This window comes from Melopsittacus undulatus, chromosome 4 (assembly GCF_012275295.1).
Source record: "Melopsittacus undulatus isolate bMelUnd1 chromosome 4, bMelUnd1.mat.Z, whole genome shotgun sequence".
NCBI classification, from domain to species: domain Eukaryota; kingdom Metazoa; phylum Chordata; class Aves; order Psittaciformes; family Psittaculidae; genus Melopsittacus; species Melopsittacus undulatus.
The window spans coordinates 11,801,965-11,826,448 of NC_047530.1; the positions used below are offsets into that span (position 1 = coordinate 11,801,965).

At 40.0% G+C, this 24,484-nt stretch overlaps 1 protein-coding gene across 1 annotated transcript in view; it reads right to left on the minus strand.

The window, feature by feature from the left end:
* Positions 1–24,484, minus strand: part of MDGA2 (MAM domain containing glycosylphosphatidylinositol anchor 2) — a 361,344-nt gene that overhangs the window by 164,706 nt on the left and 172,154 nt on the right. Inside the window, exon 5 of the mRNA XM_034062525.1 lies at positions 2,633–2,829. Within this exon, the coding sequence (XP_033918416.1) occupies positions 2,633–2,829 (197 nt within the window). The remainder of the gene's footprint in view (positions 1–2,632; positions 2,830–24,484) is intronic.

Here is a 24,484-nt window from a genome sequence, read left to right on the forward strand (position 1 = left end):
CTTTTCATACTACCACATCTTGAGCAACATATTGATTTTTTTTCACAATTGAAATTTTGAACAGTTTGAATTTTTGCACAGTATTATAGGCAATGACTGCCCAGGCCTACATAAATAAAAATCTAGTAGCTAGTGAAAATGCATGTATGGCACTAGCAAAAAAAACCCCATACAATAGAAGAGAAAATATTAGCCAGACAAGAAAAGAAAGAGTAGTTGAAATCAAGTTTGCTAGACGTTTGGAGCATGCGAACTGAAGTGATTTGTATATGTAAATCAGTCCCACAGAAATAATGAGACTAAAATTAAGCACATGCTGATTTAGTGTTTGCCTTTGAAAGGCTGCTCCTAAAGATAGAGATCCTGCTTTAAAGAGTTTTATCTGGGCTAGAAAAGGGCTCAATCCAGGTTAGCAGAAACATAGCTACCAAGTTGTTGAGTTCTGGAAAGACTAGGCAGCTACACCCCCTCAATTCAATCCTCAACTCTACATTCCAAGTTGAACATGTGGGTTGAGCTCACAATGGTATTCTGGATCATGTCCTCAGATTGCAGAGATATATAAAAATGTATATATTTTCCTCACTGGCTTGGATAATTAGTCTAATTGTGTCTAATTGCATAATTATTGTAAATACAGCAAATTTAATCTTGTAGTCAGGCTGTGCAATTACAATGTGCAATGAGGATGATGCAGACTCTTAGGAAAAAATTCAGCACCAAGATTTTGAGTTTGAAAAATTCAGTATTTAAACACTCCTGCAGATGTGAATGTTTGTGTTTGTTCAGTTTCTTTCCCCAGAGCAGCTAAAATAAGCACCTGATGTTACCTGAGTCATTGAAAATATCTGCCCAGAGTTCAAGAATTTACTTGTATATGCCCAGTTTCCCAGGTGCCTTCTATGGGCAAGAAAAACTAGACTTTTTTGGGTAAGTTCCTGAAAAAGAAAAAACTGCACTATGATCTGTTTCCCTTTACATTTCATATGATTTTCACATTAATAATCCGCCTTCATAGCACTCAACCACAAAAAAAAACACCTAAATACATATCTCATGATGCTCCAATGTCAAATCCCCTCTATCCCTCTTCACAGCAGCTCTATTTGTTACCTTATCATAAGCTGCACCAATTACGTAGAAATATGCAGTAGACATTTATGACTCTTGAAATTTCAATAACATCTTCTCCTTTTATAAACATATATCAAATCTCCTAGGCACACAGACAAGATACACTAATTCAAACTGACCCCCAAAAGATGTAAAAAAGTTATGGATAAGCTTTAAATTATAAACATGACAATATGATTTACTTATTAATTCAGCCCAGACAGAGGTTCTAGGAAAAATGTTCCGGGTAACCTAGAAATGTATTTTTTAAATTTAATCTAATTTCATGTGACATATTTTATCAGTTATGTTCTTATTACATGATAGGGAAGCATTCCGATATTGAAATAGAAAACAAAAAGTTCCACATTAAGAGTCTCTCACTTTGTAATTAAAACATTAAAAAAACCCATTCCCGTTTATACACTTGAGTCTAAGGAAACAAGCCGCAGATTTGTTAAACCAGGTCCATACTTGTTACATTAAAAATAATCTCATCACATTTAGTAGACCAATAACATGACTATGTAACCTAATTCACATCCCTGCAAGGTTCCAGGCTACACGTTTCGCAGCAAAATACCAAGCCATTGTAGCAATATAAAGCTGTCAAGTACAATAAAAAGAAAAAATGAAGGTGCTCTCAAATCATTAGCTGAAGATTATTTATGAATGTTGCAGGTTGCTTTCTCCTATCAGAACCAAATTACCAGGCAGTTTTCACCTCTGTTTTACTCCTTATTGCTTGAGATTTTCCAAAACATGGGGTTTTTTTGCCTTCTTCCTTTCTTATTTTTTGAGGTTTCTTTTTCTTTTCGAACACCATCACACACTTTTATCCACAGACAACAGGATATGCCACCTTTTCATTCCAAGACTGTGCAAATGTGTTAACAATAGATTAATCTGATCTAATCTGACACACTCTTTTGATGGCCTGGTCTGCCTTCACGGTTGCGACCGAAAGCAGAAAGACTTTTTTGTCACCTGATCTTTTAAGTCTATAATTCTGCAACAAAAACTTATATTCAAAGAAGGGAAAGGCAGAATAAAAACAAACAAACAAAAACCCCAGAAACAACCCCCCAGACAAAAAACCAAAACCAAAGCCACAGGAAGTTGCCATAGAGTTTAGCCTTCTTGAAAAGCTTTTTAGGCTGCAACTTCCATGCAGAATCAATTTGCATTGTACTGGAAAAGCTTAGGAAACAGCAGTCAAATCAGATGTTTGGGCTCGTAGCACCCAACCAAAATGACTTCAAAAGAGTTTCTGCAGCCAGCACTCATCGTGCATCTTCCCATAATTTCCTATTTCATAATTTGACAAAAAAAGTAAAAGATATATTTTATATTAGGATGTTTTACAATAACATATGTGCATCTGTGCTGGGATGTAGTTATCTGGAGGGCACGCCCATTTATCCACAGCACAGCCCAGCAGGAACGTACAGGCAAATCCACCAATGAATCTGGTGCAAGTAACCTAAGGAAAGAAAAAACCCTGTACTTTCATTCTTACCTGGGTAAAGAAGGGCTCATAGATCTCTACTCCTTTATCAGACCCTTGCAGAAGTACCTCTTGGCCACGTCGCCAGCTGTACCGAACGGGTGGATTGGAGTTGGCAACACACCTGAGAAACACTGTTCTCTCATAGTAAAACTGTTCTTTTGCTTCCCCAATGCTCTGGTGGACTGTTACTATTGGATCATCCAAATCTGGAAAGACAGAAAGAACAACCAAGACAAAGTCAGGCTTTGGTGGACTCTACAATGTTTCTTCAAGGGGAAGTGCATGCATCTCATTGTATACAAGACAACACCAAAATGAAGCTCTCAACAGCTCTCTAAAAGCCACAAACATAGATTTTTGGACTTCTGAAGCAAAACTCAGTTTTAGAGATTTTTATTTTTTTTCATCTGCGCAGCACCTACTACAACTTGGTCTTCATTATTGACTCAGGCTTTTGTATATATTGTATATTCATGATATCATATATGATAATGTAAATCATGTTTCTGTTGTGTTTTCACTAGTACTTAGGTTTCATCTGGTTTTCATCTTTACTACTTGTTTCTTATGTATGATTTCAATTTAAATGTCTCTTAGACAAAATAGTTTATAAAGCTTTGGAAATAAACAGACTAATTTGCATACTAATGTAGGATCCAGTAGAACATAGACCATGAGCATGCAGCTGTTTTCCTTTAAAGCAGCAATTCAATACAGCAATTTAATGCATTCTCCCTTCTTTTAGTTACATGCATTTAATGCCAAGCAGGTAAATTCATCACAGGCTTTAGAACACACTTCTCTTGATTAAAATACAGGTATCATATAATTACTCCCACTGCATAAGCTCAAAGAAAATTAGATCCCCACAACAGAATTAATTCATCTTGTATAGGTAAGAAATAACGATAGCCCCTTGGAATATGAGTACACCTAATTAATTAATTTGGGCTTTATTCCACCAGGTACACCCTGTTCACAGAGTGTTACTATTATTTATTATGAGCTTTCTCTGAAGCTACAAAGACACAGAAGAAAGAAAACACAGATAACAAAGAAATGGCTGTTTTACCTAAGTACTAGTTATAAACATTCAACCTCCAAACAACACGGTAAGCAAGTCACTCCAAGCTTTAGGGAGAAGTTACACTGCCAGGAGGGCTGGCAGCCAAGGGAAAGTTATTTCTTGAAGTCTAGCCCCTGTGTTTCAATTTTACATCCAGCAGTTACAACACAGGCACTAGTGCTGTTGCCCACAGAGAGTAGGGACAATTTGCCTAATTACACCTCCACTGATCTGGGCTGCAAGCACACAGCAACACATCCCCACAGGCAGCTTAGCCTTCACTGAATTTCAGAACCTTATCATCAGTGCTTCTTAAAACAAAATATAAATAATGCTTTAAGTAGTGCTTAATTAATTGCTCATCCACAAATCTAACCCTATTTTTGCAGAGTCTTGTGTGACTAACTACTCAAATTCATTGGGGTTTTTTTGAGGCCACGATTCAGCGAAATGCAGAACAAGGTGCTCAAAGTTTAGCATGGTCAGCAGTGTCAAAGGGAATGTGGCCATGCACAAAGGCACCTGCACACTTGAGTCCCTTTTCAAAGGTGTTGAAAACAAGGACAGTTGTTTTGGGAGATGGATCACATGTGTTTTGATCCTATGTCCTTTCCCCAAGTACCACTCAAACTCCAGTGTATTGTGTGAGATGGACCATTACTGTAGCAGTTCTTTAAAAATTCAGGGGTTTGGCAGTTTGAAAAACTAGAGGTGAGGCAGAGGCACATGGAAACCCAATGTTAACAAACTGAATAGATTAGCATGTTTCAAACGTCCACACTGTAAAGCAGCTTGCATTTAAAATTATTCTTTAGATGCTTATTTTCATTTGCATAACAAAAGCAAAGCTTGAGAGTCTCTTGATTAATTAGAAACAAAACATGTTCCAAAATGTGGAATAATTCAAGCAATAATACCTTGTAATGGTGCATGGATTTTAAGTAAATGTTACCTTCATTCTACTCTACAAAACATTTAATTTAATATCACAGAAACAAATTATGGAACTGTTGCTCCAAATTAGGATGGCATTTTCTAATGAGATTTCATTTTTGTTTTAAAGGTTATTTTAAATCACTGTAGCATATGAAAAGGGATGAGATTGCTGAAACGTTATGTCTTCTACTCATGCACTAGAAAAAAAAAAAAGAAAAAGGAAGGAAAACAGCTTGCTTCAGTTTCTAGGGCAAAACACCTGTTTCTTGTATTTTGATGAACAACAGAACATTTCACATATGAACGCTCTCCAGGGTCTGCTTATTGAAGCACATCCTTGGACCACAAACAAGGATGACTGGCAGCCAAGAGCCTCCAACACCAAATTCATTGGACCGCTCCTCAAATTTTTCACCCTTAGGTAAAAGTGAGTCCTCTTAGGTGAAACACACAAAGAGTCCAAGTCTTGACTTAGCTTCATTTTGATGAAGTTACTTAAGACTACACACACTAAATCACTTAAAGCATAATATCAGGAGTTAAGACAACTTTGAGGCCTGACAGAGTAAGGTGGCAATCAACACCCTAACACAAGGCAGTCTTGAGGCTGACTGGACAGAAAACAGCTTTGCAGAAGAGGCTGTGGAGGTCTTGGTGTGGAAGCTGAACAGGTAGGGGCTGACCACGTTCCAGGCTGCAAGAGGAGAGTGCAGTCAGGAGGGCCGGGGAAATGATCCTTCCCCTCTATCCCATATCTGTGAGACAACTGAGCACCCTGTCCAGGTCAAGACATGTATGTACTGGAGCAAATGCAGGAAGCCACCAAGAGGTCCAGAGAGCTGGAACAGGTGCTGCAGAAGCAGAGTCTGGGGGAGCTGTGTTTGGCTAGCCTGGAGAAGGTAAGATGAAGAGGACATATAATTTCTATCTTTGAGTGACTACCGGGAAGTTACAGAGAAGGTGAAGGAAAACTCTTCTTAGAACTGTAGAGAAAAAGACCATGAGGTGTAAGTTGCACCAAGATAAACTCTTCCCTGTTATAAATACAAACAAATTCGCCATGCAATTTTTACAAGGAGTCCCATGGAAAAGACAAGGGGTGATGGGTGCAAGTTACTTGTGGGGAGATGCTTACTGTACAAGATGAAAATTTTTCACAATTAGAACAATCAGCCATTGGAATAATCTCCCCAGGGAAGTGGTGGATTCCCTAACACTGGACACTTAAGATTCAGCTAGACAGAGTGCTGGGACATCTAGTCTGGGTCATGTTTGGTGTAGAAAGGGTGGACCATATGGCCCTTGAGGTCCTTTCCAGCCTGGGTTTCTATGGTTTTAGGATCAGACAAGTGCCCAGAGAGTTTATGGGGTACCTTCTTCAGAGACATTCAAAGCTTGACTGGACACAGACCCAAGCAAACTGATCTAAAGGTGAAACTGGCCCTGGTTTGAGCAAGGGTTTGGACAAGAGATCCTTTCCATACCATGTTCCACAATACCATGAGCCATGATAATACCACTTGCTTGTATGATCTGTTCTCTTGCAACAGATGCATGCTGGATGTGTGCAAAACCCCTCTGACACTTGGACTCCTTAACAACAGAGAGGAGCAGGCACCCTCTTTCTGCATGGCACTGTACTACGACAGGGAATGGATTATGATTAGAGCAGAAGGAAACTGGGTAGAGGATAGTGCTCTAGCCATGCCACTCAAGACATGGAAGGCAGATGCAGGGACTATGAGAATGAAGACCTTAAGCCCACTGTAGGAGAGGATCAGGTTCGAGACCATCGAGAATCTGAATGTGCACAAGTACATGGGACCTCATGAAATCCATTCGTGGGTCCTGAAGGAGCTGGCAAATGAAGTTGCTAAGCAACTGTCCATCATATTTGAAAAATCATGGCAGTCAAGTGAAGTTCCTGACGACTGGAAAAAGGGAAATATAACCCCCATTTTCAAGAAGGGGAAATGGAAGACCCAGGGAACTAGAGATCAGTCAGCCTCACCTCTGTGCCTAGAAAGATCATAGAGCAGATTCTCCTGGAAACCATACTAGAGCACACGTAACACAACTAGGTGGTTGGTGAAAGCCAGCATGGCTTCATCAAGGGCAAATCATGCCTGACCAATTTGTCAGCCTTCTATGATAGGGCTATAGAACTGATGGACAGGGCCAAAGCAGCCGCAGGTGTTGGTCGATCAGAAAATGAAAATGAGCCAGCAGTGTGCAACTGCAGCCCAGAAAGCCAATCGCATCCTGGGCTGCATCAAAAGGATTGTGACCAGCAGGTCGAAGGAGATGATCCTGCCCCTCTACTCTGCTCTTGTTGAGACCCCACTTGGAGTATTGCATGCAGTTCTGGTGTCCTCAACATAAGACAGACATGGAGCTACTGGAACAAGTCCAGAGGAGGGCCATGAGGATAACTGGGCTGGAGCACCTCCCATACAAAGACAGGCTGAGGAAGTCAGGGATGTTCAGCCTGGAGAAGAGAAGGCTGCGTGGAGACCTAATAGCAGCCTTCCAATATCCGAAGAAGAGAGCCTACAAGGATGCCGGAAAGAGATTCTTCATCAGGGACTGTAGTGACAGGACAGGGGGTGAATGGTTTAAACAGGGGAAGTTTCAGTTAGATATAAGGAAGAAATTCTTTCTTGTAAGGGTAGTGAGGCACTAGAACAGGTTGCCTAGAGAAGTGATAAATGCTACCTCACTGGCAGTGTTCAACACCAGTCTGGACAGAGCCTTGGGCAACATGGTTTAGTGTAAGGAGTCCCTGTCCATGGCAGGGGGGCTGGAACTTCATGATCTTAAGGTCCATTCTACCTCAAACTATTCTATGATTCCATAGATTTAGATTAGATACAAGAAAAAAGCTCTTCACTATGAGGATGGTGAAACACTGGCACAGGTTGCCCAGAGAAGCTGTGGCTGCCTCATCCCTGGCAGTGTTCAAGGCCAGGCTGGACGTGGCTTTGAGCAACCTGTTCTAGTGGAAGGTGCCCCTGCCCTGCATGGCAGGGGTTTGGATCTGGATGATCTTTAAGGTCCCTTCCAATCCAAAGCATTCCATGATTCTAGGACACATGAAAGAAATTTAAGTTGGGAATAAGAATGTGGTAAACTGTCTGAGAAAACACTTCATAATGGTCAATTAACAGAAAATTTGCACTGCAGAACTGATTTTTCTGTCAGCTAGAAAGATTCTCACAGCTGCATCAAAGCAAAAGCAGCAGCACTAATAGCAGACAAAATAATGCTTGCAATTGTTGTGAGATTTCACCACATCCTCAACTGCCTGCCCCCCTGTTGGGCAAGGTTAGACAAATGTTTTACTAGATTGTTGTGTGAGACTATATTTTGCTCAGGCAGCACAAGAGCTGCAAACATAACAAAAAATATGCTTTTTTTATAATACTGCCACGGTATTCTGCAGAGTTATTACAATGCAGGCACACAATTCCAAATTCAATCCCTTTAGACAGGCTATTTTCAACTCACCTGATCTTGGTGGCATTAATACTGACTTGTGAAAGCTTCAGTTTCAATGTCTAATTGAATTGTTGCTAATCGGTATTCAAATTTCAAAATAGACTTAGGAAAATAAACTATTTAAAGCTCTGTGCATATGTGTAAGTATCTGTGGGTGCTTCTTCCTGCCTAGCAGCACTGCGACATTCAGGGAGTCAGCTATGGATTTCAGATATTGCACAGAAATCAACCTGGAAGGAGGAAACAGAGGAAGTCACTTGAAGAGACAGGGAAAAAGATGTCATGGAAAAAGATTAAGCATTGGGAAGCTCCACAAGATGAATTTTTGAAGTGCTTTACAAGAGGGAAAAAAACACCAAACCTAAAAATTTCATTTTCATTTTAGGTTGATCAAATTATAAACAGTTAACAGACTAATCATTCCTTAAATTAAACAGAAGTCATGGGTGTTGCTACATAGTTAGTCTATTAATCAATGAAAATTATTACAGAAGTATGTTTTCCATAGAGGTTTATGCCACTATTAGGTTCAATTTTTCAGTCTTTAATCATTGAATTATACCAAACAGTTTCAAAACCCAGATGGCACAGACATGCTAAACATGCTAAACTTCGAAGAATTCCCTTCACATATCCTTAAGCTCCCAAACAAACAGAAATCTCATGATAAGCTGTTCTGGATCTAATCATAAAATCGCCATAGAATCATAAAATGGTTTGAGTCGGAGACAACCTTATTGATCATCCAGTTCCAACCCCCCTGCCATGGGCAGGGACACCTTTCACTACAGCAGGTTGCTCCAAGCCCCATCCAGCCTGGCCTTGAACACTGTCAAGGACAGGTCAGCCACAACTTCTGTGGGCAACCTGTGCCAGGGCCTCACCACCCTCCCAGTGAAGAATTTCTTCCTAATATCTAATCTAAAGTGCACTGTAAATTGCATCAAGACAGTCAGAGATGTTGGTGCAGAAGATGTACAGAATTGTGGCAGGTGCTATCCATGTCTTCTCTATGCTGAATCATAATACACTGGAGGCATCACACTGGCTCTGAGTAGGAAACATGGACCATCTCCTGCAACCCTCACCTGAAATGCAGGATAATTTCACATACACAAACAGGAGGAGGATCACAGACTGTATTTCCTATATCATCCCTTTTCAGCTGCTGGGACTACACAGCTTGCTGATTTCATTTGTTATTTAGCTGCCTTTGTCTTCAGATGTTCCAAGCAAGCAATGCTTGGAAGTCAGGATAATAATAAAACATGCATCTGGTAAACCAACTGAAACTGCTTGAGCAAGACACCCAGAGAGGAGATAGCAGTGACGCATATATTTAGCCTGACTAATTCATAAGCTATTCTTAAGTACAAAAGTAGAATGTTTTTCATGCTATTTTCCTTATTATGGGCTCCTTGACCTCACACAATCTATCAATAGTTACTCAGACTTTAAGTGCTTTATGGCAATGTATTACATGAAGCAGTCGCACATGATTCAGAAAATCCACAAAAATTCAACAAAGACCTATTTCCTGCATACCTATGGAAAGGATAATGAGCTGTCTTGCGTGCCATCCATTAGTACATGCCCTGTGGAGTCACAAGAGCTTCAAACAAGCTGGAAACAGGGGAGCAAGATACCTGGAGCTCCACATAAGATATTTTTCCCTCTACAGCCCTTTAAAAGAGATTTATTATGCATCTGTAGTGCAGTATGGCATATGCACTACAGATACAACAGTAGAAAGCAAGAATCATTTACAAGTCCAGATGCTATAAGAAAGCAAGGCTGTCTTCTTTGCTCCCACAAGACTGAGAGTGTGGCCCTGGGAGACCTCTGATGAGTTTATATTGATTTCCAATAGCATTTTGGGAAGATCAAATACATGCTAGAAGGTTGTTAACATGCTCAAACACAAAAGGACAAACAGAATGACCTTAGTAGTTAACAATACCCCATGCAGCTCAAGACAATTTCTGCCTGCCATGCATTACCAACAGCTAGATTCTATCAACAAAGAATTCAAGAGGAGAAATGCAACAAACGCTTGGCAACGTAGTTTTATAGACACGGTTACTTTATTCTTTTAATGAGGTTATAAGTACACCTACTTGCAAGCTGCATGAACTGCTCATACGAGCACGTCCTAACTGCATCAAGAGGATGGCACAGGGCATACAGCCCTGCATAAGGGCAACAATGATTCTGTTTATCCAAGGGCACTAAACTGAACCAACACTCATTATTTATGAAACTGAATTAGCATTGGAACCTCTAGACAGCAGAAATGCTGGTGTTGAGGGCTTTGCATTCATAGTACCCACAGCAGAAAACAGCAACACCAACAACAATACCGAATTTCTATATGCAGATGTATATGCATACACTAATAAAGTTCAATGGATTTCTGAAATAATTAAGAGTTGGATGCTCAAGCAGAATGATACACACCCATGAACTTGTAACAGAGGTTAACAGTGCAAGACCATACCCTGCACTGTCTGAAACAGATACTGGCAAAGACCTCAGCACAATCCTAAAAGAGATGTGACTGCTGGGATCACTGAGTACTGTGAGAGTATGAATATAAATTTCTTTCATATGTATCAAAATGATGACCTGAGCACAGGATCCTAATCTGGTGTCAGCCTTTGCTAAGTAACATTAAGAAATTAAAGGGCAAAGAAAAGACCAACAGAAAATTACTTATGTAGTACAAAAAGGGCTTATGACTCCAGCTTGCAGTAAAGATGTAAAGAGCAAGGCACATTTAAATTTCTCAGAAAAGAAGACTCAGCGGTAACTTTATTATAGGATGTAAGCACCTCATGGTGGGAAACCAGCAGGTACAAAAGAGCATTTTTGGTTACCAGTAATATATACAACAAGCAACAATAGCTGGAAATTGAAGGAAGCCCAGATCAGATGGGAAAGATTCAGCTATATTTTTGAAGATAAAGCAGCTGAACAGAGGAACAGACTATGTGGGCATATAGAGGATTCAGTACATTACATTCAGTATAAGAGCTTCAAAAACCCCCAACAAAACAGGGCTGCAAGACAAAGGAGATCAAACTAGACTGATGTCATGGTCAATTCTAACATTAAATTTTATTAAATTTTATTAAAAATATTAGAGTTGATTAAAGAATTTCAGATTATTATCATTAAATCAAGTACACTTGAATCAAGAAACTGAATTTTTAAACTATCTTTTCATTCCACTTGCATTAGACTATATGGTAGTGTCAGCACACTTTGAATCCCCACTCTGCTGGACATGGCTGTGAAAAATCGCTGATCAACCGTGACTACCCACAAGTAAAGCATGTAAGAAAAAAGAGTTAAAGCCACTTTTATGCTGCAAGGATTGAAAGGACAGTTAGATAACAGCCAGCAGTTATAAAAGCACGCATAACGTATGGCTCTGCTACAGAATTTTCACTTTCCACTGATTTATCTTCCTTTTATGAACTAAGATTCAGATATAAGCACACAGAAGCTGAACAGTCTTCAAGCAGCACAACTTCTTATCGCAATATATACAATTGCTTGAGGAGGAATCCTGCAATAACTGCCTTGTTATTATCCTTGTTTTTTAAACAGGTAACCTTGAGGGTTGTTTTTTTGTTTGTTTTTTTTTAATTTTCTCTGTACCTGTAAAGAAACAGAATGGAAGATTCTGTTATAAAAGAAAAAAGGATTTTACCAACCAAATCAGGAAAAAATAGGCATCTATGCTAAAGGCCACCAGATATGCATGACACGTTACCAGTAATAATCATTACAAATAGGACTTTTTAACATGATAAGTAAGTAATTATTGGTTGAACAATCCCAAATCTAATTAATGTTTGCTCCTTTATATTTTAAAGGAAAGAAACTCAATCTTAAGTAATGAACATCAAAGTGGATTAAGAAAGTCTACTTCTAGACCACATCCATCTCCAGTTAATGGATTCAGTACAATTCTTCCATAGACTACTCAAAAAGTTTAAAACCCTGTTAAAAACTACATTCTGAACATATCAGTGCAAATAGTGCTCCCTTGAAGAGCGGGAGCACTTGATAACACCCCACTGCTCTCTTACTGCCTACTTCTGGATTTTGTATGTTCTGAAATGAGCACAGAAACATTTTACTACAGAAAAAAAAAAACCCAAAAAATTTGACAGTCAATTCCTGTAAAACTGAAAGTGCCAGATTTCCTCTCCCCTGCTCCATACATGTTCTGCTCTTCCAAGACCTACATTTATTTTCCAGCCTGAAACTCTTTACCGTTAAAAATGTCAGTATAGAAATCTCAACAGTGTTATGCATACATTCTCACATTCTCTACTCCTAAAGAAGACCATATTTTTTCCCAGTTTTACTTGAACAGAATACAAAATATGCATTTTAGGAAAAAAGAAATAAAAACGAAAGCCAAGACTAGAGAAAATAAATAATGGTGAGTGGATGATGGAAAAAGAAGGGCACACAAGAATCTCCTTGAAGGCAAACAAAGATGGCAAATCAAATGAAATTACACCAAAGAGGAAGAGGAAAATGAACCTGTCCAGAATAGTATTGCCCATGCCTGAACCCAGACAAGTGAAGTTATTCTGCTGACTTGAAAGAAAATCCCCAACCAGCCCAGGTTAGGAGCAAAGGCTAAAACTCCATCCACCCTGGAAGGGACCTTTAGGAGGTCATCTCCGTACTCACAATGCCCATCAATTTTACATCATCAGCAAAAACTCATACCAAAACATTATTATATCATGTAAATGCAGCTGAATCCCAAAGAGCCATTAAGATTTGCTTCCTGAGATAACTATATTTGACTGCCCATCTGCCAAACCTCCCTTCCCCAAAACCTTCCGAGATATTTAGCTTTTTTGCAAACTTTCAAATGAGGAGTGAGATCCCAAGGATAATTAACCTCCTGCACATTATATAAAATTGGTGTACGCCTGTGGGGAGAAGCAGACACTGGAGCAACGCTCAGATTAGCTCAGGAAACACTGCACCGTGAGCTCATCATAGGCAGCAGGCATGCAGTGAGCATGCTGGCCCCAGATACCCATAGGTGCCCTCTGCAGCCCATCATCACAGAGGTATGGGGGAGACTACAGGGAGCAGCAAGCCTTAGGGAGACAGAAGGGAGCTGGAGGTGCTGGGAGGAAGAATGCAAACCTGTAAGAATCTAAGTTTTCTTAATTATATAAATTATGTATAGTTATGCAGGGGTAGGACTTTGAGATGTTTGGTCCAGTTCTTCTGCAGTGATTCTGATAGCGCTGCATGTGCAGATTCCCAGGGCTGAGCCTCTCCCTGCACCTTTTGCTCCTCAGATAAGAAGCATCAACTGAAGGAGTGCATTTCTGGTTACAGTGAGACAACCCCACACTAAATCTCTCCAGAACAGCAGCAAAACCTCACCTTCTTGAGAAGTTGCCTCCAAAACAAACATATACTAGGGAAGTTTCCAGACACTTAGAGTTGGCAGCAAGAGCAAATTTGAAAGACATCGTAAGGCATAAACAGTGGTTTATATAATCTAGGCCTATTTCTATTACGGCTCAAATCAGATTCCTACAAACAGACTGAATTTTCTAGTCATTAATATGGTCTATCTTTCCACTTAAGGAATATTTACAGCATCAATTATCTTGAATCTCATCTGACATGTACTCATCTCAGACTGATCTAACTACAGCTATTATCATGTGTTAGAGACACTTTTAATTTAGAAAAGGAATAGCATAAAAGGCATTCAAATAACCTTATAGTTCTGCTACTAGTTTTTTGGGGTTTTTTTTCAAGGAGAAAAATAAAATCTGCATACACTATGGAATTAATACTGTGTAATTAATTGTAAGCTTTTTTCTTTAGTTAGAAAATATTGATGTCATGAGTATTATACTGAACAAATTCTGGAAGGTACTTCCTCAGCAACTATTCAGGGATAATTAAACATCACTGAAATGAGCTTGACATGAAAATAAAAATCTTCCTTGGCTGATCTTAATAGAAATTTTGCATTTCTATTACTGCAAGCATGCATATTTCATCTTCACTTCTTGATTTTCATAAGCAAGGTTGTCAGTAAGGATTAATCAGTTATTTTAGCATGTTTACTGTGTAAGATCTATGACTTTGGACACCCAGAAACAGCAAGGAAGCGGTGCTGTGGCCAGTCTCACTCCTGCTGACCAGCACCATTCCCTGATTACCTTGCTTGCTGTCCACTTCAATCAATTATTTCTTTTTTTATGCAAAATCTGTCAGTATTCTGTGCTAATACAACCCCTAGAATTGTAGTTGCAGTACCATAAGTGTAGTATTCTCATGACAATATTCACCCATAATTGACATAATCATACACACATATTTTAACCTGATAGGAAATAAACCTACCTGCCCCTTTCAGAGCATCCCTAATCCAGCAAAACCTTTATCAGAACTGCAGACAAAAAAGCTTAACTCAGTGCCAGCAGCGAATGGACTGCTGCCACAGCAAACCCCTGTGCCCATCACCCACCCTCCAAGAACCCATCCTAGGATGGACTATACAGGGCAACCCCTCAGGTCAGGGGCTCTCCCAGGTGCTCAGTCTCTGAGTCACACTGCAAATAACAGAACATCAAACAAAATGCAAGACAGAGCAATAACACTCTCTCTTCTCCTAAACAAGAAATCAGACTATGCAAGAATGGTGCATTTGAGCCCAGATGTCTACAGGAGACATTAGAGGGGAAACATCTCTGCAACCCAATTGGAATGGATTATCAGACACGCACTTGACAGGGGGTTGGAACTAGCTGATCTTTAAGATCCCTTCAACCCAAACCATTCTGTGAGCCTATGATTTGTGCCTTTGCAAATCTCTCCGAATCTCATCCCCAGCATGTTGAAGGTGTGCTCCTACTGCGGCTCCCAGCACTTCGGGTTCCTCCTCCAAAGCAAAGCACAGGTCTTCCCACCTCCCCTGCCGCCAAAGCATCAGCAAGCTTCAAATTCTGCACTCAGATGACTGCTTGGGGCTCCTAGGGAATTCAGTGTGTTGCCTGGCTCTCAAGCTCATGCTTCTATCTCCTGTGAAATATAGGATCCAGTCATTCCCAGAAACCTTGAGAGCTCTGACCCTGGCATTCTCACCTACGATAAGCTTCAGCTGCAAAATCAAACAGGCATCTTGATTTATAGCCACCTAAAGCATTTCTTTTCTTTCGCACTACACAACTCGCTGTATCAGTTGGATCCTCATGATACACAAGCTAAAGAGAGAACCACCAATGCATAACAACATTGCATCTGCTATCATCTTTTGATAACATTTTAAGAAGACTTTTTGACTGGGAAAGGATCATAGTGTGTTACTTTTTCTCCAAGGAGGAGCTTGACAGGCTGCAAATGCACAACAGCACTTGCATCTCTGCTAAATCCCACAACCACCTCGTGTTACTGAAAAGGACAGCTTGATACATCGCTCTTGGCCCACCCTCACTCTATGCTACCATGCTCAGAGTAGCTTCTTCTGCAAGCTGCCCAGGGAACAGAAAACTTTTCCCTACCACTGAATCACATCATAACTTTTTTTTTGGTGAGGCTTCTTTGAATTTCAATAAACAGGCACCAGTACTACACTTAAATACACATACAAATAAATAGCCCATGATAACACACACACCCTGAAATTAAGGAGTGTCAGAGTGTCAGAAGCACACTGTGATGCAAAAAGACCAATGAAAATCAGTAATATGAGAGTCTGAGACCCCTTTGTGAAGCCAGAGGCTCAACCTTGCAGTTGCTTTACTCTTGGCTTGATTTTATTGAAATTGATGTAATTTTAATGACATTTTCTGATGGTTTTGAATGTCTCTTCTTACTGTTGGCTTCAGTCTTCCTGATATCCATCAATTTGTAAGAAACAAGTACACATAAATGAAACCTTTTCTAATCATGGATAATGAGCACCACTGAGTTTTGGTGATATCTGGGGAGAGCAAACTGCAGGTCCAAAAAGTGCAGCATATTTATTGCCAAGATGAATGGTCAAGTCAAATCAGAGACTTCTTGTGAGTGAAGAGATTGCAAATGAAAGCAAACTAGTTCAAGCCTTGGATGACAGACAAGTTATGTGGTGTAAGCAATCAACAGACAAACTGCACTTGACAGATGCAAGTGGCATCACTTAGTGCAGTCCCATAAAGCACCAAAATACCTCCACAGCTGGACAGGATGGAAAGACTCTCCTCCCTTTCAGGAGATATGTGCACAAGTATCCTGAAGTGATGCTATGACAGCAGTTCTGCAGTTATTCCATGGTTGTTTAAGATAATGAAGAAAATCATAACTTTAAAGCTGCATCCTAGGGTGATGGCAGTTTTATAAAGAGCTATAGACAAGGCAAAGGATAAGAGCATTTGAATCACAGAGTACCAGCCTGGAATGGACCTCAAGAATCATCTGATCCAGCCTTTCTAGGCAAAGCATGACCTAGGCTAAATGTTCCAGCACCCTGTACAACTGAATTTCTTAAGAGATTCAAGTGACGGGGAATCTATCACTTCCCTAGGAGATTATTCCAATGACTGATTGTTCTCCAGGTGAGAAAGTTTCCTCTTGTGCCCAGTCAGAATCTCCACAGGATTTACTTGTGCCCATCATCCCTTAGCTTTCTCATGTGACTCCCTCTAAAATTGGGGTATTCATCTCCTTGGTAGCTACCTTTTAAATACTGGAACATGGTGATCAGGTCTCCCCTGAGCCTTTTCTCTGTGCTGAACAGACTCAACTATCTCAGCCCTTCCTCACTCAGCTTCCCAGTCCTTGTAACATCTTTATGGCCTTCTCTGCACGCTCTTGAGCCTGTTCACATCTTATTTGTATAGCAGGGACCAAAACTAAACACAGGATTCCAGATGTGACCTAAAAAGTGCTGAATATAGTGGGACAATGCCATAGCTTTGGTTTTCAGCTGTCCTTGTCCTGTCACTAACCAAGAGTTCATCAGATTGTAAAAGGTGCAGTGAAGGTCTTACAGAATTTACATTATGGACTAATACTCGCCTGAAGAGTGAAAAATATTCTGTAGCATGAGGGTAAATCTTACTTCAAAAATCAGCACACTTGCTACACTATACAATGCTCTAATTATGATTTTCAAGGAAAAAATAAAAAAACAACAACCTAAATGATCCCTCCCTTGCAGTCAGATTCATTCACCTGGACATATTAGAATATAACTCTAAAGGTGAAGGAGAAAAGGGAAACAAGCAGGAAGGTTTCTGCTGTGCAATGCAAATCCATGGCAGCAGCTGAGGCTCAATCAAGCACAGCGCTATCAATTCCCTATGAATTTTTTGAAGGGATTTTTGGAGATGCTCTACCAAACTAATACTGATCAAAGAGAAATTATCTTTAAAGCTCTTTGGTTGCTCTCTACAGACCTTCTGGCATTTTCTCCTGATTGTTCTAGAATTACAAAAGCCAAAACAAATTAGTTGGTTTCTTGTTATTAAACTGCCACAAAACACTTGAAGTCCCATGGGAATGGATGCACATAGAGAAAATTAAACCAAAGGATGAAGAATTAAAGAAAAACTTATATTCCACTCAGTATAAATCCAGGACCTTATTCTGAGATATTTGACTGCTTTACTGGAAGTAGGTTCGTAAATCTGAGGTTTTGCCATTCTTTCTCAGTTTCTAACAACTAACAATGTTTGCTAAATAGCTTCCCAAGAATAACAAAAAGTTTAAAGTGCATTTATAGATCCTCAGGTCAAAGAGAGAGGAAAAAAATTTGCGAATCCAAACTCAGGCATTAGTAGCACTGTCTACACCATCTATATGTGTTAATGCATAGTTACCAAATCAATTTTAATTAGACAATGACAATTCAGCAAATGAAAATAAGCTTTTCCTTTTAAGAGTTTTGAAACTTTGAAACCAAAGTGAATGATACTGAACTTGACAAATATCTCCACTGAAGTTTAAGAAGAGAAAGGTTTTTATTCATGCACTCTTGCTTATTAACACCACCATTGGATTTCAGTTTATATACACAGAACTGAATGACTTATTTTCTCACAAGTACCCTGCAGTCTCTTAATTAACAATTACTAAAGGTAAAGACTCCTCTTATTCCTGTCAACTGTCCCAAGACCTAAGAAGTTGTCCACTTTGTTCTCGTTTCAGTTTAGCAACCATTACTCTAATAGCTCCCTACATCACTGTGACAGTTAGAGATGCACCTCTGGAAATGCATGAAATATTAGCAAAACAGCTACAGCAGCCCCTCCAACAGCAGGCTCAGAGAGCTTGGGTTGTTCAGCCTGGGGAAGAGAAGGACTCAGGGAGATCTTAGAGCAGCTCCAGTGACTAAGGGCATGACAAGAAAGCTGAGGAGGGACTTTTGACAAGGGCATGTAGGGATAAAACAAGGGGAAATGGCTTTAAACTGAAAGAAAGGAGATTTGGATTAGATATTATGCAAAAGTTCTTCCCTGTGAGGGTGCTGAGGCACTGGCACAGTGAAGCCCAGAGAAGCTGTGGCTGCCCCATCCCTGGCAGTGTTCAAGGCCAGGTTGGACTGGGCTCAGAGCAACCTGGTCTAGAGGAAGGGGTCCCTGCCCATGGCAGGGGGCTGGAACTCAATGATCTTTAAGGTCCCTTCCAACCCAAACCATTCTATGATAGCAGCTGGAAGCCTCTAGAGACCTACATGGGTATCTCTCCACTATATAAGTCCTGCACAAAACTTCTGCAAAGTCAAAAAAGGAGGCTGCTAAGTAGTATAGTGTCAAAGCTTTGGACTCTCAGCCTTCCTGTTGGCTCCAGGAGTCTCTCCCAACATCACTGGAGGCTCACAGATGAATTCTTACTTGTGCAGCAATGGTTCAAGCAGCAGGGTCAAACTGCGCACAGCCCAGAAGCAATGTGCACCCAGAGAACCCAAAAGAGGTTAACACAACCAAAGGGTCCAACTGGTGAGTAGGATGCGCAGGATTTGCCTTATGCCTCTAAGCACAGAAACCAACAATTATCACGTTATGAGCTCCTGTTAGCCTTGAGACCTGCAGAATTAGCCTGGTTACCTTGAAAAACACGTGCTCTCCAAATTTACAGTCCTCTGTGTCACCATCCTGGCAGTGATGCTTAGTCTTACAGTGACAGCGATAGCAGTGACTAACTCCCAGCTCACGGGCCATGTTGACCCAGAATGTAGCTTCCTGCTCTTCTCTACTTTATCAGGGTAAAAAAGATAGGAACTTATTAGATTTGGGCTTTATTTTTGGTTTGCTCTTTGTTTTTTTTTTTCATGTGACTTTGGCGAGGCTTACACAACCTCTGGCAGCATGCATGCCTCATAGAAAGATTTGGTAAATGGAAAAGGTTTATTATTATATAAAGTTTGTCAACTTCCATTCATTTACTTCCCAATCAAAGTCAACAAAAATTTTCATCAGGACACTCAATATTTGTCTGCTCAGAATAAGTGGGACATGTATATTTTAAAGTTATTTTTCCACCCATTCCACTTACACAAACTAAGCACCAACACTGACAATGGATGGTTGCATGTCTGGGAAGATGGAAAATAATGATGTCAATTCCTCTTATTCCTACAGCTGACTCCAAGAGAAGGTGTCTCACACAGAGCAGTACATGTCATGCATGCACAAGCCTTTCAGATGGCAAGATTGATTCTTTTTGACGCTCTGCAAAAAATCATAGAGTCTAATCCATCAGCTACTTAATATATGATCAGCTGATGCTACTAGATGCAAAGCATGTAAGAGAGGAGGTTACATACAAACCTCTTCAGTCTACTGTGAATAGCAATTTTTTTGAGAACTCATAGGATGTGAGCTGAGTTTTGATTTTCCTGTTCTTCTAATCTGCCCTGTATCACAGCCATTTCACTTTCGACCCATTAAAGAAAATTGGAGAGATTAGACATGAGAAAGAAGTTCTTTCCTGAAAGGGTGTTCAAACATTGGAACAGGCTTCCTAGAGAAGTGGTCAATACCCCAAGCATGTCAGTACTTAAGAGGCATTTGACAATGCCCTTAATAACATGCTTTAACTTTTCACCAGCCCTGAAGTGGTCAGGCAGTTGGACAAGATGATTGTTGTAGGTCCCTTCCAATTGAAATAGCCTATTCTATGCAAACAGCAAATTAATCATGCAATAGGTTATTTTTCCTTATTTATTTAAAATAATGATAAAATAGGCTTAAATAATGCTTAATAAATTTCCTGAGAATAATGGATAGTCTTTAAAATGTCCAATAAATTCTAATGGGCTGCACTTGAAACTTCATAAAGTTATAGGAATATTGTAATGGAACTTCAATTTTTTTTCAGGATTTTCTAAGTAAAAGGAGAAATTGAAAGCAACAGCATGAGCAAGTGTAGCCACTAAGAAAACTTCGTAAATGGGAGGTGATGGATTAGTTTGCAGAAAGGCTGAAGAAGCAGTACTAAGAGCCCTATGCCCCCTTGCTGCATAAATAATAGATTAATTCTAATGTACAGAAAGCTGAATTGCTTCAATGTTTCCTTTCAAGATACTGATTCATTGAGTTATAGGGATTAAAAAAGCAACCCTGTGAAAACAGAGTTTTTGTTTAATATTGACTTTATACAATGTGACTTTACTTTCTATGGGTTTCACATAATTAAGTTATGACATGAATAAAATCATAATCCAAGCATGTGGCTAATATTTCCCATATATGACATTTAACAGAATTAGAAATGTTGATAAAATACTATGTTTCTTTTTGTTGGCTTGATTTTTGGGGGGATTTTGGGGTTTTGTTGGATTTTTGTTTTAGCAAATTCAAATAGTCATACAAAGACAACACTTCCTTTAAAATATTCAGTCTAATTTCCTTAATATTTTAGCCCAGTCTTCCAAAGAACTAAATGTTGTTTTGTTGTTTGGTTTGTTTGGTTTTTTTTTAAGATGGCATATGTGTTTTCCTGCATTCCTCATCCTTAAAACACATAAAAAAAGCAATAATAGAAGGTCACAGGTTGGTTCTAGAAGATCCTAGTTAACTGATTAAACTCTTAATCACTTTCAGCTTCTGTTACAACCTACACTGCCCATACCTAACGTGTAACAGCTCATTTAAAAAGATAAATCCAGTGCTGGTCTAGTCCAGAAAATAATGACCATACTTGTAAGAATTAGGCCATCACCAAATCACCTATATCACAAACCAATGATAATTAGGTATGGCTGAATGCTTCTGATTGGACTCCAAGCCCCCTCCTGATCTCCACACTGAGGACAAACTCAAGGGGGTTCTTAAAGCTCAACATTTGCCATCCCACGATGACTGAAATACTGGAGCATTTCCTCTAGATGATGCTGTGAATAACTGCATACACTGCAGGAGAATGATAGGGAAAACATAGGCTGAATTTCAAACGGTACCCACTAAAGCATCTTTAGAATGCAGTTTGTGATTTTGTTATTTAAAGGGGCATTGTTTGCAAAAGCCCAGAGGCAGTGGTTTGTTGTTTTGTTTTGATTTTCCTTTAAAAAAGAAAAAAAAAAAAAAGACAAACACCCCCTCCCCCCCCCATCCTTTTTGTAGTCATTGATTTCCTTGGGATTTTCTGGGTGGTCATTTGTCCTACTTAGTGTTTCCCAAAGCATATTTGCATTGCCGGCATAAATTTCAGTAAGACTCCAGGGCTGTAAGATTCTCCTCTCTGATTTAAATTTGTCATGTTTTGGTGAGCTGCTTGCCAAAAAGCTAACCACAATTTTCTAGAATTAGAATACAAACCCTTCAACAAAGCATACATCCCTATGTTTTATTCATGCAGCAGAGATCCTGGCCAGGAACAATGGCATGGGCCAGTGCCATGCCCTCAGAGAAGGAGCAACTCTATTTTCATAACAGACTAAGTTACACAAGCATGGAGATGGTCTTCACGTGCTGTTATTAAACTGCACCTTTCCTTAATGCTCAGTAACCTCCCTAGGAACAATCCTGCACCATCATCTCTCCAGTGTCTCAGCAGTGTTAAAGTGACGCGATAATTGCTTGACTCAAACTTCTGGAGTGTGTGAGCTATGCAAAGTAGCAAAGGAGTATGCAAAGGTTGTGCAGACTGCTTGTAAGCAGTTGTTTTGCATCTGAATACTCCAGAAAAATACAAGCACCATGAATTACTCCTCCTCTTACACTCAAGTATCTAATTGTTTAGTTTAAGAGTTACTGTAGAATTATTAAAAAAGCAGGAAGATGACACCCACAATATGCTAAACTGACACTGCAAGAGTTTTTCCTAGGCAATGCTTGCAGAGTACAGGCTAGGGCACAACAGCAAGAAAAGATGACTGAGAGAATCTCATCTAAACATGATACCTGCCTGCTTCAGGGTTCACTAGTCACATTCTTGAAATACCCATCCCTTTCTACCTAGTGCTAAAAATCTCCAAGGAATTTAAATAGCTGGTTCAGGCAAGGACATTTACATGTGGGCACATATATCCCACCACACACAAATGGATCAGATGTGACAGCACTCCCAAAAAAAATGTTTATCATCATGATCCTATTGATATAAGAGAAACACAGCGGCAATGACCAGCATTCCCCAAACTCTCTTTAAGATTTCTTTTACAAATACCCACATTTATTGTGGGTAAATTCCAAAAGTTCTTCTGTGACCTGAGAAGTCAAATGCTACTGTGCCTTCAAAGAGCATCTTACTTCATTTAACTAAGAAAGCCTAAATATCTGATCAAACCCAGACTCAAACACTCTGTACTGAATGTCCAAAGCACACATCTAGACATTTAGTCAACAATTCAACAGAGGGCAACTTAACAGAGGGCTCAGCAGGAGCAGTAATGGCTTGGGAAGCCCTTCCAGGCTGCATCTCTTAATATCAGTGCCCATTTCTGGAAACTCCTATAGGAGACAATAACAAAAGCAATAAATCTGTTATCTAACACCAATTGTTTAAAATAATTACTCAAAAAGTGGGATAGTGACCCATGACTCTCCCACTTCTACCTTCCATTCCCAGAAGCCTGCCCTACCTAGCCTGCAAAGCAGCACTCTCCAAAAATTATTTAATCTTCTGGAAAATAAAACAATACCAATAGAAAGAGATGCCACAGGGAGACCTTAGGTAAGAGTGTGATTCTAGCGAACCCTTTTAGAAAGGGGAGATCATAGAATCATAGAATAGTTAGGATTGGAAAGGACCTCAAGATCATCTAGTTCCAACCCCCCTGCCATGGGCAGGGACACCTCACACCATTTACATTAACAAATTGCTGGATAAAATGCTGAAATGAGGGAGTCTCCATTCTGTAAGGGAGAAGATGCCTACAGGAGGGAAGGGCAAGGATGAGCTAGAAACTGGGTCCCCCCCCAGACACGACTGACTGCGGTAGACATGAACCTGCAGATAAGGGGTACCAACATGAACAGCACAAGGCTCAGCTCAGTTCAGAGGACTGAAGGTTTGCAAGTTATTTATTTTTCCCCTCATCACAGCATCTGAATATACCTTAGGGAAAAAAAAGAAAAAAAAAAGTGGGGTGGAGGGTACGACAGAAAATTTCCTGAAGACTTCCTGGAAATTGTATTTCTATTTTTTTGTGGGTAAACTATTGTTCAGGGAACCTATACAAAATTCAGCATCAATGACCTTCTCCAGGTATAAGGCCAGTGCTGCCAGCATTCGGTTTTCAGGGGGATGGTGGATATTGGACTACTCCTGATCAGTCAAACCACCCTCCTCCTTGCACAGGAAAGGACTACATTTCCCGTTAACACTTCAGCACAGTTACCAGACCCCAACCCACCTTTCTCAGTCTTACTGGGTTGTGGCTAAAAGAAAGCAAGGGCACAAACCTGAAAAAGGTAACACCCAGTACGAGCTCCTAACACAACTGCTCAGTCTACTCTTTCTTCTCACAGCAGCCTGAAAAGCACAGCAGCAGTGATGGAGAAACGCTGTGGTGTAAAGCACTGCCAGTGATCCTCCAGCCCTGCAGAACTATTTTGTCTACATCAAGAGACGGGTGCACTCAGGAGGAGCATCCCATACCACTCCAAAAGCACTACTGTTCAATGCACAAGTATGTTTTGTTCATGGATGTAAATGATGGGCTAAGCTTACTTTAAAATTGCCTGTCCTTCAATTTTTTATAATTATTTTTAAGATTAAGTGGGGGAGAATGAATGCATATGGCTAGTTTAAACTGACACTTCAGTCAAGGGTACAGACCGAACGTGTTAATAGAAGGATGGTAAACAAGCCTCCTTTTTTGAAACCCAACCTGCTTTGCTACTGTCATTATTGTTGATTCAAAGGTTTCT